At 38.2% G+C, this 17,550-nt stretch overlaps 2 protein-coding genes across 5 annotated transcripts in view; both read left to right on the top strand.

Moving 5' to 3' along the window:
• The first annotated feature begins 2,216 nt into the window (after positions 1-2,216).
• kif15 (kinesin family member 15) lies at positions 2,217-14,646 on the top strand. Of its 3 annotated transcripts, none has more exons than XM_031279144.2 (35): positions 2,217-2,470; positions 2,727-2,757; positions 3,380-3,566; positions 3,660-3,736; positions 3,841-3,878; positions 3,974-4,071; positions 4,174-4,353; positions 4,614-4,823; positions 4,909-5,034; positions 5,891-6,013; positions 6,119-6,266; positions 7,069-7,148; positions 7,247-7,456; positions 7,867-8,044; positions 8,138-8,279; positions 8,856-8,997; positions 9,138-9,305; positions 9,391-9,519; positions 9,642-9,747; positions 10,540-10,705; positions 10,784-10,934; positions 11,027-11,112; positions 11,215-11,293; positions 11,395-11,481; positions 11,572-11,676; positions 11,850-11,972; positions 12,118-12,264; positions 12,372-12,467; positions 12,587-12,751; positions 13,024-13,114; positions 13,235-13,302; positions 13,413-13,450; positions 13,557-13,689; positions 14,270-14,401; positions 14,514-14,646. In XM_031279144.2, exons 1-35 carry the CDS (start codon positions 2,452-2,454, stop codon positions 14,586-14,588), a joined length of 4,134 nt encoding a protein of 1,377 aa, XP_031135004.1. In that variant the 5' UTR covers positions 2,217-2,451; the 3' UTR covers positions 14,589-14,646. The 3 variants fall into 3 exon arrangements, with proteins under 3 accessions (XP_031135004.1, XP_035850546.1, XP_031135003.1); XM_035994653.1 differs by having other exon boundaries at positions 2,218-2,470; positions 8,144-8,279; positions 13,024-13,127; positions 13,236-13,302; XM_031279143.2 differs by having other exon boundaries at positions 2,219-2,470; positions 13,024-13,127; positions 13,236-13,302.
• Positions 14,647-15,780: 1,134 nt separating this feature from the next.
• Positions 15,781-17,550, top strand: part of tdrd9 (tudor domain containing 9) — a 31,536-nt gene continuing 29,766 nt past the window's right edge. For both annotated transcript variants that reach the window (XM_031279146.2, XM_031279145.2), the window contains exon 1: positions 15,781-16,033. In XM_031279146.2, the coding sequence (XP_031135006.1) occupies positions 15,891-16,033 (143 nt within the window). In that variant the 5' untranslated portion in view covers positions 15,781-15,890. The remainder of the gene's footprint in view (positions 16,034-17,550) is intronic.

The raw sequence follows: 17,550 nt of genomic DNA, 5'->3' as shown, positions 1-17,550 counted from the left end.
TCTATGACCGGCTCGCGTCATCGCCAAAGTAAACAGGGGCACGTTCGGTTCAATTCATAGACTATTAATAAAGTATATGGTTCAATCTCAAAATTAAAGGTGTGCACACAATGACTGTATATGTGAATATCTTATCTATATCTTATATACAGTATGTATATATGAATATATTATCTATATCTTATAAACAGTCATGAATGAGAACGTGTGCACCGTTTTGCTACGGTTTCCGGGTTAAACCCATAGACTAGATATCAACAGTCTATGGTTAAACCATAGACTTCACCAAAGAGGTTTGACTTCACTTTAAATATTATAAATACAGTCTATGGGTTGAACGCATTTAAGATATCCACAATAACATTCTTACAAGTAAAAATTGTATTTCAAGACATCTACAAATTTAGTTTTGACAAGTATGATCAAATTTGATCATATTGTCAAAACTAAATTTAAAATATATCCAAATCTTTAAAAAGTAGGCTAAGTGGTAATTTTTAACATTTAATAGCTACACTGGATATTTATTGCATATATCCGTAATTCAATTCTTCCTAATCAAAAATAATATTTGAGATATAATTCTTATTAGGAAAAACTCCCATTTCAGATATCTACAATCCAATTGTTATAGCACTAGTCATTATTTTATTTTCAGATAGGCTATCCAAAATGGAAAAAAAAACATTCCAGATGTCCACAATGTAAATTTAAATATCCAGACCAAAATTACATTTTGACTGGTGAAAATGTCATAAGGCCTATGGATATCCACAATTGGCATCATTATGACTAAAAATGCAATTTAAGAAAGCTACAATAAGAATTACGACTAGAATACATCGCAATTTTTCATTTTGGATATCTGAAATTAAAATTATGACTACAATTGGGTATCTGAAATGGGAGTTTTTCCTAGTAAGAAATCTATTGCAGATATTTAGAATGTTGATTCTGGATAGGAATAATATAATTGTGGAAATCTGAAATTGAAAGCCTATTACACATGTATGACAAAAGTGACATAATTTGTCCAATGAAGAATAATGTTGTGGGTATTGATTTTTTTGGGGGCTTTTATGGCCTTTATTTGACAGGACAGCTTGAAGACAGGAAAGGGGAGAGAGAGGGGGATGACATGCAGCAAAGGGCCACGGGTCGGACTCGAATCAAGGCCACTTCGGTAAGGACGGAGCCTAAGGGGCGCATGCTCAACCAGGAGAGATTTGTTTTGTTTGTGGGCATTGAAAGTGAAGTGGCAGGTGAGGCTGGGAGACATTCCGCTCTTGCTTCTGCAGGGACAAACAGGCTCAGGGAAAACATTCTATAGGCTTTGGGAGAATGCTGCTCTGGGAATATCTGAGTTGGATAACTTCACAGATGAAGGGACTTCCTGAAGTTTTGAGTACCAGTTTCTCATCAGAGAAGTGGAAAGGGTAAGCTGTAACATTCCATCACCATGAAGGCTTTGTAGACCAATATTTCATGTTTTCTAATTAAGTTGATGCCTTGTTTGTTCTTAAAATACTATCCAGTCCAAAAATGTCATTGTTTATTAAGAAACAAGAACACATTCATGACCTCCTGGACACAGCCTCAGACAGCCTTTTTATCAGGAAGAACATCAAGAAAGGTTTGTTTGTTGAAGGAACCATGGAGAAGTTTGTTAGGATTAGACCTACATTAAATCCTAATTAAAAATGCAGGTGCCATAGAGATGTACTGTGGAAATGTACATCATTTAACCACATGTCGATTACACGTCATTAAGGGTCATTACATGTCGATTACACCAGCCCATAGACGGCACCTGCAGGTGTAATCAACGAGTGGCATCCCCCTCCATGAACCGAAAGTCTTCCCAAGCTCAAGCAGTGTTCACCATGATCCAAAATCCAAAGAGTCCCATCAATGAAATGGTGAACATCCGAATGTCTCAGTTAAACCTGGTAGATCTGGGTCTGAGAGATGTCACAGTTGCAAAGGTCCCACACTGATAAAAAGCAACCTGAATGTCTCCAAATGTCAATCAAGCCAAAGTGTTAGGCAGTTTTGTAGAAGATGCTCCATTGCCAGCGAATGATTCTTACACCATTGTTTTTTTTTCTACAAAAATTCAAGATCATTTTTTCAGCATTCAAAGGTAAACGGTGTAAGTTACCAAGTGTTTCTTGGAAAATTGTGGATAAACAGGACGTTATCTTCAAAAAGAGACATTCAAATTTCAAAATTTCAAACAACTAAATAAAGCCATGATGTTACACTCTCTGCTACACTAGGTGGCGGTATGCACCTTTCACCCTGGTTTGTAGCGACATTAAACGAAGAAGAAGTAGCACTTGGACCTGCCCGCCAATTTCGAAGGAAGTAAACAGCGTCGTTTTCTTTCGTCGACTCTGCTATGAAGAACATTAATTTTACCACATAACGTCGAACATTTCTTCGTCAACAATGAATTCCATTGGGAAAGGTAACGTTACCTCACCAAACATTTGTTCGGCTAGCAATGCTAACTTATTGACACTAGAAATTACTATTATTTTGATAACCTTAGCATCTAACGTTAGTTTAACGTTAACGTTACCTAGCTAGTTTAACGCGAACTTATGCGTTTACTTACTAACCTAACTGATATTAAAGTAAGTGTATACACTGTTTGTATACAGCTTAAGAAAGCCAAACTAGCATCTAAACAAACGTTAACAATCTTATAATTTTGTTTACAGGATCTGTCGATTCAACCCAACCTGCTGCCAGGTAATGTAGCTAGCTTTACCTTTAGAACGATTTGCTTGTTTCATCCAAACAAAAACCGACAACACTGACGTTACGCTGCGTTAACATTACATCAGAATCAGATTTATTGGCCAAGTATACTTACATACACAAGGAATTTGACTTCGGTAGGTGTTAACTCTCTATACATTCAACAAATAGACACGTAGTAGAAACATACTGTACAATAGAGACAACAATATACATATAGGCACATATCAACATAATATACAAAAATACAAATATACAAATAAGACATAATATCAAGACAAATGGAGTGGGATGTAAAGTGAGTGGGATGTAAACATTACATTACATTACATTAACAGATACTAACGTATTGTCGTTTGTGGTACTCCTGGATCAGGGCTAATAGAGTGAGGGATGTATGTGTGTGTTTTTGTCTAAGGTGATTGTGAGTTTGACTTGACTGAGGAGCACAGCTACAATGGATTCACCATGTTCATGTCCTCCAAACTTAATGGGCAGCTGTAGTAACAAACACTTACCTACTTTTAATGGTGATGTTCAGTTTTTATGTTTTACAAGTGTTAATGGTTTTATTTTTTATTTCTGTAAAAAAATGTATGTATTTTTCCTACAGCAGTGACAGTGATTCCATTAAAGTTTTTGTGCGAGTACGACCTCTGACCCAGTGTAGTGGGCTGACCACAGACGGAGATCAGAAGCTGTGTCTCACAGTCACCTCACCCAACACCATTCGTCTGCTATCAAAACCAGAACCACGAACCTTTACTTATGATCATGTTGCAGACATGGAAACATCTCAGGTTGGGAGCATACAGTTGTATCATCAATATACCGCTGATATGGATACAACTGGTCGGTGGGTGCGTGATCTTTATCATGTCATTCTTCAACAGGACTCTGTATTCTCCAGTGTGGCCAAGAATATTGTGGAGTCTTGCATGAATGGATACAATGGTACTATATTTGCCTAGTAAGTGGTCTTAAAGTTATTTAAAATATTTTATTGCGCATGCGTTGTGCTTGATGTGCAGCACCTGTTCAATTCCTTATTGGAGTCCTCTCTTGCTTCTTTAGCGGACAAACAGGCTCAGGGAAAACATTCACCATGCTTGGTGAGCATTCAACTTACTATTTACATGTTGTACTACAAATTCTTTAAGATCCAGCAACAGAATAATTGTGACACTTTATTTCTCTCCTGCTCTAGGACCATCTGAGTTGGATAACTTCACAGATGAGCTAAGGGGGGTTATTCCTCGAAGTTTTGAGTACCTGTTTTTTCTCATCAACAGAGAAGTGGAACGGGTAAGCCGTAACATTTCATCACCATGAAGATGTTTGTAAACCAATATTTCACTTTTTTTTTTTTTTTAATGCTTGGTGCTTTTTTGTTCTTTTTCCCAAAAGTCTGGCCAGTCCAAGAGTTTCCTTTGTAAATGTTCATTTATAGAGATTTACAATGAACAGATTTATGACCTCCTGGATACAGCCTCAGCCAGCCTTTTCCTCAGGGAGAACATCAAGAAAGGTTTGTTTGTTGAGGGAGCCGTGGAGAAGTTTGTCAACTCGGCCACTGAAGCCTACCAGGTATGCTTTCCTTGCTTGTTGTGACTCAGAAGATTATGCTAACATTCATGTCCAACTAGTTAGTGGGGATGAAACCTTCATATTACTTTATACCTTGTATCCAGTTTCATTATCATAATGTTAAAAAGTCTGTTTCCTTTATTGAAAAGTGTCAAATTACAGAGTTGAGATCCCATTGAATTAGTAATTATTTAAATGCAGGTGACATCCTAAGAAATATACTGTGGAAGTGTACAGAATTTTTGTTTGAAACTACTTAGGTGCTATCTATGGGCTGGCGTAATCGACGAGTGGCCTCCACCTCCATGAACCGAGAATCTTCCAGATCTCACGCAGTGTTCACCATGACATTGGAATCTAAAGAGTCCGTCAATGAAGTGGTGAACATCCGAATGTCTCAGTTAAACCTGGTAGATCTGGCAGGGTCTGAGAGGCAGAAAGACACACACACAGAAGGTTCCAGGCTCAAGGTGAAGCTTCGTTATTCAGTCTCTTACTGAGGTACTACGTTTGAGCCGTTGCTAACAGCTGTTGTCTGCGTTGCTTCTCTTTCAGGAGGCCAGCAGTATCAATCGCTCCCTCATGTGTCTCGGTCAGGTGATCATGGCACTGGTTGATGTGTCCAATGGAAAGAACCGCCACATCTGCTACAGAGATTCCAAACTCACCTTCTTGCTCAGGGTTAGTGATTCTAAATACAAAATTAGGGGTGCACCGATCCGACTTTTTCAGTCCCGATACCGATGCCTGGGCTTTGTGTATCTGTCGATAACCGATACCGATCCAATACCGTTGTTGAATTAATAATACACTGTACACCTTCCACCTTATACCTTCCTTCCACCATGTGGAAGAGACTAAAGGCACCAGACTTTCCTAACTGAACATTACTTTCCTAACTAAGACAAAACAGATGTAATGTATTGAATTCTTATTTATTTGTACACTCAACTCTTCCAGCATGCGACACACGTGCGACAGAGGGAAAAAAACGAACAAAACTGGATCGGCCCGTGGATCTGTTCATTTTTCCGATCCTGCTATTTTGTCAATATCAGGACCGATATCCAATCTTAATATTGGATCGGTGCACCCATAGACTGTATGTCTATGGGTGCACCCCTATACAAAATACATCTTGGGTGTGGCTTTGGTGGAGAATGTGTTATGTGTCTATCGTTGTGGAGTCAAAATCACTGGAATTATGGCATATGTTCAGCGGCATGACTTTGATGCAATTACTTTGTAAAATACACGTTTTCTTGTTGCCGTTTTTCTACTGAAATTGCTATTGGAACGAGATTGTTGAATAAATAGTGGTGGCCATGAAACAAGGAAGTATCAACTTGTGCACTTGATATTCAAGTATTTGAATATATATATATATATATATATATATATATATAATTTTGCTTCATTTGTATTCCTGTGCGTTTGGTAGAATATAACATTTTATAATACTACATTTAAAGATGTGATTGTACTCTATAATGTGAATAGATATTATCCGCTGTAGCAATTATTATTGTTATTTCAGGACTCTCTCGGAGGAAATGCAAAGACTTATATCATAGCCAATGTACATCCTGGTTCAAAGTGTTTTGGAGAAACGCTGTCCACCTTGCAGTTTGCTCAGAGAGCAAAGTTGATCAAGAACAAGGTATCTGTTATTTACACAACTCTATATTGTAGATTTGACCAAGTTCTGGTGATGTCAAAGAGCACTTAATAATCTCATCCCTGTGCAATTATTGTGTTTTGCCAGGCCATTATCAATGAAGACACACAGGGAAATGTGAGGCAGTTACAAGCTGAGGTGAAAAAGCTGAAGGAGCAGCTTGCACAGGCTCTAACTTCTCAGGCAGTGGACTATGCCAGAGATGTAGCGCCAGGAGGACCTCAACTCCCCATAGGTAACAATACACTGAACAAATACAGTATATGTTAACCATAACACCTTCAAAGTAGCATCTTCTTTAAACCATGTGCACACATTCAACATGTAATACCCAAATGTATTAAATACAGTAATCCGGGCTACTGTATTACATGCAAAGTTACGTGTTTTTCGGACCGTACCAAATAGTTCAAAGCTTCGTTCGTAACGTTGACATTTAAATTCTAAATCAACATGTGCATGCTGCACAGCTTTTTTTGTGTCCTTTCAATGTCTATTTCTGTTTAAACACAGTATTTCTACACAGTTGCAGATAAAGAGTACACTAATATTATTAGTATTTGTAGAATTAGATTCCAGTGGTGGTTGCGTAGGATTGTTTCCCACCTGTGTGATCCAATTATTTTCAATAACTCCAGTTTGTTGCATAATAGCATAATGTTGCTATAAGCCTAAGGGCATGATTATTATTTTGTTATTATTTTATGCCCTTATTGGATTAACCTGCTGCCTACATGTATTTATGTTTATGATACTGACGAGTTATATTCATTAAACAAAGTTGATTTTAATCTTTAATTTAAGACTCTGATGAATTACATTATTAAAATTGAGGATATTATTTATTTTTCAGGCGATGATGTCAATAAAAATTGACTAGACGTTTGAAAGCTTCATTTGTAAAACTCCAATAGAATCTTCAAATGTAAAAAAAAAAAAAAATAAGACCTTCGTTACAGCCCTACATGTTTTTAAACAGATGTGATCTGGTATGTTGCAAAGTTTAAATCAGCTTTTCTCATTACGTCCATCCATAGAAATTCAACATGATGTCTCATATAAAGCAAAGTTTATGGCTGCTATTCGTCTTTGGAGGAAGCGAGAAGAAGAGAAGAGGGTATGGGAAATGTTTGTCATTTTTTTGTGGAAATTATGCTGCTGTGAGGAAATACTGTTGGCAAAGGGAAACTAACAGTAATGTTTAAAAACACTCAGGTGCTGCTCAAGAAAGTGGCTCAGCTTGAGGAGGCCTGGACCCAGAAAGACAAGTTCATCCATTCCAGCCGAATGATTGTCAGGTTTCGAGAGGACCACATCTATCGCCTTGAGAAAAAATTGAAGGCGGGCCAAGGCTTACTGTCAGACAAGGAGTCTCAGACGCTGATTGACCAGCTGAAAGAAGAGATCAAGGTCTTAAGAGATCAGGTACAAAATCTGATACAATTTAAACACTGCCTAACCCAATGATAAAGACTGCGTGTTACCGGCTCGACTTGACTCGCCTACATTGATGTGCTACTATCTGCAGTGGCTAACAAAATTAAGAAAAAGCACCTGGTACCAAAAGTGAGTTGAGCTGAACCATGCAGTGGAAATGAGGCATGTGTGTAATGTGTGGCTACACGGCTAGTGTGGAGAACCTATAGTTCAGCTGTACAAAGCGTTTTTTATGTTTACATTATTTATTTCCTCTAAAATCCAAGATAGGTTTCTTCATAATTGCTTACTCTGAAAGGCACAGTATAGTTACATCAGATCCTCTGTATATGTTCTTTTCTTGAAATGTTGTAACCGTTCAACCCCGTTTTTCCATGTACACAACTCTGCCCTATTAGGTTGAACATCACCCAAAAATGACTCGATATGCAGCAGAGAACTTCAGCCTCAGAGAGGAGAACCGTCAACTTCGTTCTCTTGAATCAGTGGTGAAAACTGAAGAGGCTGCAGTCCAAGTTGCTGCTGAGCTGGAAGAGGCCTTCCAGAGGGCTATGGAGACAGACAGGCTCACAGAGAGTAAGATAATTATCAGCTTCATCCGAGAAAAGGCCAAGTACATGTATTATGCTTTATCTGTATGCATGTCAACAAACTCATGTTGCTCCACAGCTCCAGCAGCCTCTTCAACCCCTGTGCCTGTAGATGCTGTCTCGGCCGCTACAATTGAGAAGCTGAAGGCTCAGCTGCTTCAGAAACAGTCCGACCTCACAGGCACCTTTCAGGCCTTCGAAGATTACAAAGAAGTCACCAAGTAAGGAGGGTATTTAAAGAGGAAAACCACTCTTAAACCAAATTCACATGGGCTTTATTCAGAAAAGCTTAGCAGATGTTTAGGAATAGCAAAAGAAATAATATTCCAATATCTTTTACCTTCATGAAATCTGGTAGAGCACCTTTGTGAACACACAGTTTACATGGTTCTTTTAATGGACATATATTTATTTTTCAGTAACTGCTGTCTTTGCAGTGAAATGAGGCAAAATGTATGTAGGCGTTAATACGGTTTTATAATTAGAAAAAGAAAGCATGTTAGTTCTGACTTACACTTGGGCTGGTTAATTTGGAAAACAGTATCTTACTGTGTTTCATATATTTAATGATGTGACAATTCTCCCTTACTTGTTAAATCCACTTTTTGTATATATTAAAATAGTATTGCCCAACTCTGATTTCTAGCTTCAGGAAGAAGCTCATCACTAGAATATCTTTTTATTTATTTGTAAAAAAGTATCTTGTGATCTTAATGAAATATGCTATTTTTCATGTAATGCCTTTACAGACTTTTGCGGCGCTTAATTTGGTTTTTGAATGGTGCTTTGTGTTTTAGGAAACAGATATCTCAGCTGGAGTCTGAGAAAAGATACCTTGACAAGTCCAACAGGCATTTGGAGAACATTTTGGAAGCCACAAACGCTTACAAAAAAAAGGAGGTCTCTGAGCTGAACAGAATTCACGTTGAAACTATAAAGGTGAGTGGATGTTGATTTGTATTCAGATTACTGTGAGCAAACCTCTCTATATTCAGTATATTTTCCTTTGTCTTGCAGATTCTCTAAAAAGCTTTGTGAAAATGAATTATCTTTTATCCTTCAAATGTCTATTATACCAGATTCTCACCACGCCCACCAAAGCATACAACTTGCGGACCCGTCTCGTGCCTCTCTCTAGCCCGGACCACCTAAATGGGACATGCAATAGTGCAGACAACATTTGGACCGAGTCGCCTCCTTCGGACATGGCTGAAATGGCCTTGACTGAGGAACTCCGTCAAGTGCAGGTACACCAACGTGGATTATCCTGCAAATGTGTGTACAAAAAACACAAATTGTTATTGTCTCATACTTTCTCTAATTTCTCAACAGGAGCAAGCTAGCCATGTCCAGACACAGTTTAATGAGGAGGAGCTAAAGAACAGCAAGCTGTTGCAGCAAATTGCAAAACTCGAGGAGCAGATTGTTGTGATTTCACAAGAGTCTGACCGCAAGGATGAGGTAGAATTTCCTCATGTTCTTCATTTACAGTTCTTATCGAATTGAAATGTTATGTAAAAAGTATTTTGTTTGATGTTTGTCAACTTTTCCGTGTTCCTAATTGTTCTTTACACCTGATGCAGCTGCTTTCTTCTGAGCGAGCTAACCGGAACAGAGATCAGCTCAACCTGCAGGAAACTGTCAGCGAGCTGCAACAGAGCCTTCAGTCTGAACAGCAAGCTGCAGAAGGTGAGGATCTGGTGCTCCTCCTGTGTTGTTGTGTTTACCTGTTTGCTCACCAGAGACATGTACTACGAATCAAGATCAACATTCCCTGGATTGATTTCAGTTACCCGGCTTCACCTAACCTAACAACCGCGGTCCCGCATAAGCTGTGTCACGACGGTGGTTAACAACTAGTTCAATCAACCCAGGGTTTCCCAATCCAGCAACGCGCGCGTTCACATAAAAGAGGCGGTGTTTGCACAGCATGACCAATCGCAAACATCTACCAGAGCTGCATATTTTACATAAGAAGATACAATTATAATTCTACATAAATATGAACAACACTGACACGGTTTTACAGGCAAAACGCAATACATTCGCTGCTTCTTTAAACAGGAAGGAAAGCTGGCAAAAAAATAGTGGGTAATGTAATGTACTATGTAAAAGCGCTTTGCGTAGTCGTTAAGACTAGAAAAGCGCTATATAAATACAGTCCATTTACACCTCATCTTCTAAGAACGGTGATACCGTTATCAATCGAGTATTGATTGGCCAGTAGGCGGTGCTTTAACACCGGTTGATCTCTAATCTCCAACATGACCTGCTCCCGAGCAGGTTAGGTGTTCAGTTACCACGGCGATTTAACCCGGTAACAAGTGATCCACCGTCGTGATACACAAAACCCTGGGTTGAACCTGAAGTTACCTCATTAACGCCAAATCTTTCGCTGGTGTTGAACTTGGAAGTTTCTGTGAGATGGGAGGTAGGGACAAGAGTGCCAAGGTGACGACTCTTTCTTCACCCTCCTTTCAGTGCTGAGGAGTGAGATCCGTGACCTGCGCCTGGTGCTGCAGTCGTCCGATAAGGAGCTGGCCGCTGTGAGGAACGAGCTAAGCGATGGCCAGAGTCAGCAGCAGAGAGAAATGAGCCAGCTCTCTAACAGTCTGATCAGCACACAGCTCCAACTTGACAAAGTCCAGTAAGCATGAACTTAATACCTCTGCACTTCTTGATCTGATGTGTTTCTGTTCCCACAACTACCATGTCTTCATTCCAGGCTGGAGTGGGAGCAGCTTCTGGAGCAGCATCGGACACTGCAGGATTCATTTGACCAGCTCCAAGCTGAGGCAAAGTTTGAGGCTGATCAGGCAAGACAGCAGCTGCAGGACAGGCAGCAGGAGACTGATGCACTGAAGACACAGCTCCTGGTTAGTGAACCCATAATCTCAACTATGGCCATTTTGTATCCTGAAATGTCAGCTGTGATCTCTTAACTGCCTGTATTTTTTTTCTGTTGTAGGAATTAAATAATTCTCTGCAGACTGAGCAAGAGCACACAAGCACCCTGATCTCTCAGTTAAGAGAAAACAAAGACAGTACATCAAAGTGAGTGTGTCCACAGCTTTCTCTTTTTTCAGAGTTGCTCACAGTTTTCAACATTTTAAAATAACTTTTAGTAACATGAGTGACCTTGGTGTGTGCCTTCAGAGAACTTATTGAAACAGTGGAGCAGAATACACAGCTTAGAAAACAAGTCTCAGACCTGACAGTACAAAATCAACAACAGGTCAGTACTAAGAATAGCATGCATGTTTGAAAATTAAATCTATTATAACAGTAATTGCAGTTTAGAAGCTAAACCGGGTTGTCTGATTTCTGTTTTTGAAGGCATCCAAAATTGTTTCTCTTGAGCAAAATGTAAACTCTGCCAACGAAACGATAAAAGGCTTAGAGCAGAAGATTGAACAGGACAAAGTAAGTGAATATTTCTCTCAATTATTATCCTGCAAATACAATTGCAGTGTTTCGGCTACCATTCTGAATCCCACCTGTGCATTTGAACAGGATGTTGTTTTAGAGCTGATCAACCAAACCAGAGACCTCCGCAATGAGCTGAGCCAGAAGGACCAGACCATTACCTACCTGTCTGGAGAAATCAAAGACATCACAGTACTTGACTCCTCCACCTATTACACCCTTTATTTGTCTTAAATAACTTCTTGTTTTCTGTAGTTAACTTTACTCTACCGCCTCATACTGTAGATATGTTTAATGTTTGAATCAGTCAGGGCATGTTTATAATAATAATAATAATAATAATAATAATGTCATTGCTCTTCCAGGTCAAAAACAATGCTGCCTGCCTTGAAAGGGAGGATATCCGGGAGCAAAACTCTAAGATGCAGGCAGAGATCTGTGACCTGAAAGAAACTTTAGACAGGCGGCTAGCATCCGACAGAATAGAGGTAAGTTTGATCATGTTAAACAACTCTGTCCATACATTTTTGTATGATTATTTTGTAGATTTACTGCAAGAGATTAATGCTCTGACCAGTTTAGTAGATGGCCGAAACAATAGGCTAAATAATGAAGCGTGTGTCTGTCCCTCAGGTGGAGGTGTTGCAGGACGAGGTTGTTTATGCCACTGAGGAGGTTGAGAGACTCACTAAGGTCTTGGATGAGCAGAACAGCCTCCTCCAAGCATCTCAAGAGCAAAGCGCCCAAAAGGACATCATGATACAGAATCTACAGCAGAAGGTGAAGTTTTTTTTTAATCCTCTCAACACTGAGCAAATGAATAACCAGTATGGTCAAATAAATCCTAAAGAACAACATTTTATTAAAATGACTCACTTTTCTACCAGGTGCAACAACAGCAAGAAGCCATTGAAAGAACTATCAGAAATGGAAGTTTCAAACCTCACCTTGAGCCCACAGTCACACCTAAATCATTACCTCGGGTAAGACTGGTCTGTGGTTTATTTGCTCTTAAATTCTGCATTCACAAATAAGACGTGTGGTGTGTTTTTCGCAGTAAGAAATGCAACAATAAGCTAATCTTTTATTTCTGTCTCTCAAGACACCCTGCACTCCAGGTAGTTTCCACAGGGACCTGAACCAGGTGCTAGATAGCCAGGAGAGGGAGCTGGAGAATCGACGCTCCTCCATGATGACCATGGAGGTTCTTTTAACAGAGCTGAACGCTGAGAGGACTGCCAAGAACCAGGAGATCCAAAGGCTTAAGGTATGTCTTTGTGCATAAGTCAAATGAATCTATAGGCACTCATCACTGGATGAAAACATTCATTCAGTATGGTTATAGTACACTCTTCTAGTTTAGTGTCTTAATAAAACAGCATTTTAAAAAGGTTTCAATCACTGCATTACATTTTCTTTTTGTTTGTTATATTATTTATTTATTTTGAGTAAATGCAATGACATACATTTTCATGGCCTTTAGATGTCAATGGACTTCAAAGTCCATTAATATTGATAATGTGATTTCACTGTCCTCAGATGCAGCTGACTGAGAAAGATATGGTTCAAATTGAGATCCAGACTTTACTTGACCAGTTTTACACCAAGCAGAGCCAGCAGACACATAATGGAAAAAATAATGGGTTGAGTTTATTCATCCAGTCATTCAGCCACTATCCTAAAAATATATATTGTACCATCCATTGTTGATTGCATATATAAGATTAATAATGTTATCTTGTAATTTTCAGGGAACAGTTGAATGAAGCCATTAACCAAACCATACTAAAAGAGCTACAAGAGGAGAGATCAGAGAAGGTTTGTATTTATTTTTTTTCGGCTGGTTGCGTTTTTTTTTTTTTATTTTATTTTTTATAACTGTATTGAATAATCAATTTATAATTTGTTCCTCTTTCATTCATTAACAGAGCAAAATAATGCAGATGTTGTCTGACACTCAAAAAACGTAAGGACTTGTGGTTAAGTTAAATAAATTAATCAACGTTTTGTTATTGCATGTTATTCTGATCCTTCATTAATGCTTGACATCTTTGCTTTGTGCTGTGGATTAGACTGCAAGCGCAGGAGTCGATGTTGGCCCAGTCTCAAACCTGCGTTCAGGAGCTGACCAATGAGCTGAGGAACCGCTGTCTAGAGTTGAGAGAGCTGAGCCAGAGGATACAGGATGAGGAGAGACTAATCCAGGTCAGAGGAGCGGAGTAGATGAGAATACTTTTCACCTAAGAAAGCATTTTGGGATGATGTAGCTTTCAAGGATGATGAAATTGACTCCTGGCAACATAGTCAGTATCTGAAAATTGGTATACATACTATTCACAGTCCCCTGTGGAACTGCTAATGAGATCCTGGTTGGGGTTGGTTAATGATCTTTTACACTGGAAGATGGTATGATTACGAGAACAAGGTGACACACTGTAATAAGTATGATACTAGATAGTCTGGCATCTTTAATAGGCCGACAATGTGCACAGTTGCAGATTTCACCATACAACTTTTTTGATGAGGACATTTCAGGCCCATTTGATGGTTGTATAGTTATACTCTGGCATTTTTGTGTGACACTAAAATTCAAAATGATTGGTCTTAAGGTGACCTGCATGAATAACTGCCAAACTTAACACTGATAATAACTGCTTAGGGCTGCAACTTATTTTTTTATTTATAGATTAAATGTTTAGTGTATAAAATATTAGAAAATGGTGAAACGATGCCTGTTATTTCCTCAAACAGTATCAAAATTGTTGCCATAATTTCTGTTTCACAGGAAAACGAGGTTCTCCGTAAGCAGAATGTTCAGCTGTCGGAGGAGAATGGAAAACTTGTGGGGCATAAAAACCACAAACAGAGGATTGAATATCTGGTGAAGCTGAAAAAGGACAACACCAAACTTCAAGAGGTAACTAAAATTTTTGCTATCATCAAAGGATATTTCTCTTTGGTCATGTACATACTGTCAACACATCACATCAATCAACTTTGATTTTTTTTCAATTTATTTTGTTTTGAAGGAAAATGAAAAGCTCAGAACGGAGATGATCTTAATACGAGACAGCGGTGGATGTCCACCTCTGGAGATGACATAAATCCCTGATTCTTTAATTGTTTGAATGGAGGTGAATTTGCATCTTTTCCAGTGAAAACGTTTTTTTTTTTATTATTATTATTATTATATATGTATATTTTATGGTTTCAAGTACAAAGACATTGTGATTCATGATTGTTCTTTTTTCATTCAGAATGTGCAGTCATGATTTTGCTCATGACATGTTCATAATATTACACCTCTTACAAAGTTTTGCCTGGAGGCATACTGTACTAACATACTGTACCTTTACATTGATCTGCTATTAAAGCAGCATGGACAGACCAACTGTGACAAAACTTCCATTAGTCCAGCTCCATCCATCTTGTTTGGTTTCTTTGGATGTGCATTAGTACGCCTAGGAAAATTGTTCTCAGACTACATTGAAGTTACAACAATGCTAAATATGATCTTAATGTGAAAACTGAACATTTGTGTTCAGACTTATTTAGGTGCCTATGTCTCGTGCTGTGATTGCTGACTGACCATATGAGTTGTATCCATGGTAAATGTTTTGTTGTATTTTACCCATCATAGGTGAGGTGTATAGCCAATGTCTTTTTTAGCATAATGAACTTTTCCTGATGATTTTCCCAATAATTAAACTTTTTTTTTTTTCATATTTTGTGGTATTGTTTTCTGAACAGTTCAAGTAATTGAACTGTAAAAATGTTAGAAGTGATGGGAAGTACATTTACTCAAGTACTGTACTTAAGTGAAAGTTTGCGGTAATTCTGCTTTATTTCCATTTTATGTACTTTGTTAGTCCACTAGATTTTATATGCAAATATGATCGGTTTATAACATATACTGCATTGTTCTAGATTAAACTGCCCAACACTGTATGAAGTATTTTAATTGTTAATTTGCTCCACCTCAGCCACCTATAGCACTAAAGTACTGCTTGCGTAATACATCAATAATAATGATCCAATGATATAATATAAAAGGGATAGGGGCCTTTTTGCAAAATGAGTACATTTACTTTTGTTTCTGTTGCTATTACTTCTAATTACATTTTGAATGCTGGCCTTTTACTTGTATAATTTTATCGTGGGGTACTTCTAATTTCCTAAGTAAATTATTGGGATACTTCTTCCAACAATCTATATTTATATATGCTGTACAAAAACAGAAGTGTTCAGTTTCACTTTATTAGCAATTCGTAGTCCAACCGCCAGGGGGCGTTGTAACACGTATTCCTCACTTCACTTGCGTGTTGCCTCACGCACTTGAATCTCGTTGTAGCTAGCTGGAAGGAGAGACTCGATTGGAAAATGCAATACTTGTTAACACCTGCAACATGAAGAAAGTGTTTACCGCAGAACAAATTTCAGATTGGTTCACCTCGGGGACGACGTTTGCGAACATTAAACTCACAGAAGAGGTGGTTGAAAGAAATGTCGATGAAGCATCGTCGAAAGAGACCAGGTGGGAAAAACCTAGGTAAAGTTAGCTGGTTAGCATGAGCCTCATGCTAGCTGGCATGAGCTTCATGCCAGCTAGCATCCTTGGATCCTAAGTTACCTGACCTGTTCCACTTAACGGTTACAGACAAAATATTTCAGGCTACAGGTGTCGCTTCCTCTATCGTAGCCACAAACCCTGACTGGTTAAGCTTTTTGGAAAAAATACTGCACATAAATGTTTGAGGGTGATTGCCGAGTTTTAGCTAACTTTGTGTAAATAGCTAACTGCATCTATTTTAACCTGGGGAAGAGGGTAACGTTAACTAAATGATATAACGTTAGTTGAGATATCTTAACTTCCAGCATTTTATATAATGTTAGCTTCATAATAGCAGAAAATATAGGAGTGTGTCCGTAATAGAGGAAAGCTGACTCAGCTTGACAGTATTAACTAAAAGACCTGACTAAAAGTGTAAATGAGGTTTCCAAAATCATGATCTGTTAACTACTTTACAGTAATGCTTAAATATCAACTTAGTTGTGAAACTGAGATGAGATTTGGGTGTTTTTGTATGCTATTTTTTAATATTGCCCACAATCTTAAAATTCTGTCAATATTGCCAAAGCTAGCTACGTTTTCAGTGATTGTCACCAAAATGAACACATGATAAAGGGGTTCAGGGCTGTATCCTAGCTTCTCTACACTACCAGGAATTCAGAAAGTACTCACATTTTATTTATTTTTATATATTTAGACTACAACACAAAGATCCATTTTTTAACCCTTGTGTTGTCTTCCCGTCAACCCCGAAAAAAAAAACGTTTTTGACGCCCTTTTTTCACAGTTTGTTTTTGCTTTTTCCAACGTTTTAAATTGTTACATTTTTCTTCTACACATTTTCAGCGCATATTTCTACGTCCCATATTTTCTGATATAAAACAAAAATTGAAAACGGGTCAATGTGACCCGAAGTCAACACAAGGGTTAACTAATATGTATTTCCCCAGATATCTTAAACTCCCAAATCTCCAAAAAATGAAATACTGAGGACATGACCTCAGTGTCAAACCTGGGGGTCTCAGGATGATTAATAAGTTAGGAGATGACGAAACATCTACTACACATGTTTATTTTTTCAGAGTTTGTAATAATCTGCTTTTTTATTGTCAAATACTTGATAGTAAAAACAAATTGTACCTGTTTTTTACAGTTTTTACCTGTTTAGAGCTCTAAAACCTTTTCAGATCAAACAATCTAAAGGGGAACATCAGTCTTTGGTTTATTTGTCCGAAGCTCTTAGACCTTTTCAGCCTGTGAGGAGCAGTTGCAAGTAGACGTTGCTTCACTTTAAAGACTCACAAGTCACAAAGACTGGCACCCATTGGCCCTTATGACATCACTCACACCACCTGACAATACACCTTTGAAATACATGCCCAGCTGTACAAAGTCTAATTAAGGTTTATTATCAGGACTACAGAAAACCAGTCAGTCTGTTAAGTAGGGATAAAAAAGCAGGTGACAAACTTGTAATAAAACAGTATAATACATTG

The sequence above is a fragment of the Sander lucioperca genome, chromosome 18, assembly GCF_008315115.2.
Source record: "Sander lucioperca isolate FBNREF2018 chromosome 18, SLUC_FBN_1.2, whole genome shotgun sequence".
Classification (NCBI taxonomy): domain Eukaryota; kingdom Metazoa; phylum Chordata; class Actinopteri; order Perciformes; family Percidae; genus Sander; species Sander lucioperca.
The sequence above is the reverse complement of the archived record's forward strand: the minus strand, read 5'-3'. Positions and strand labels throughout refer to the sequence as shown.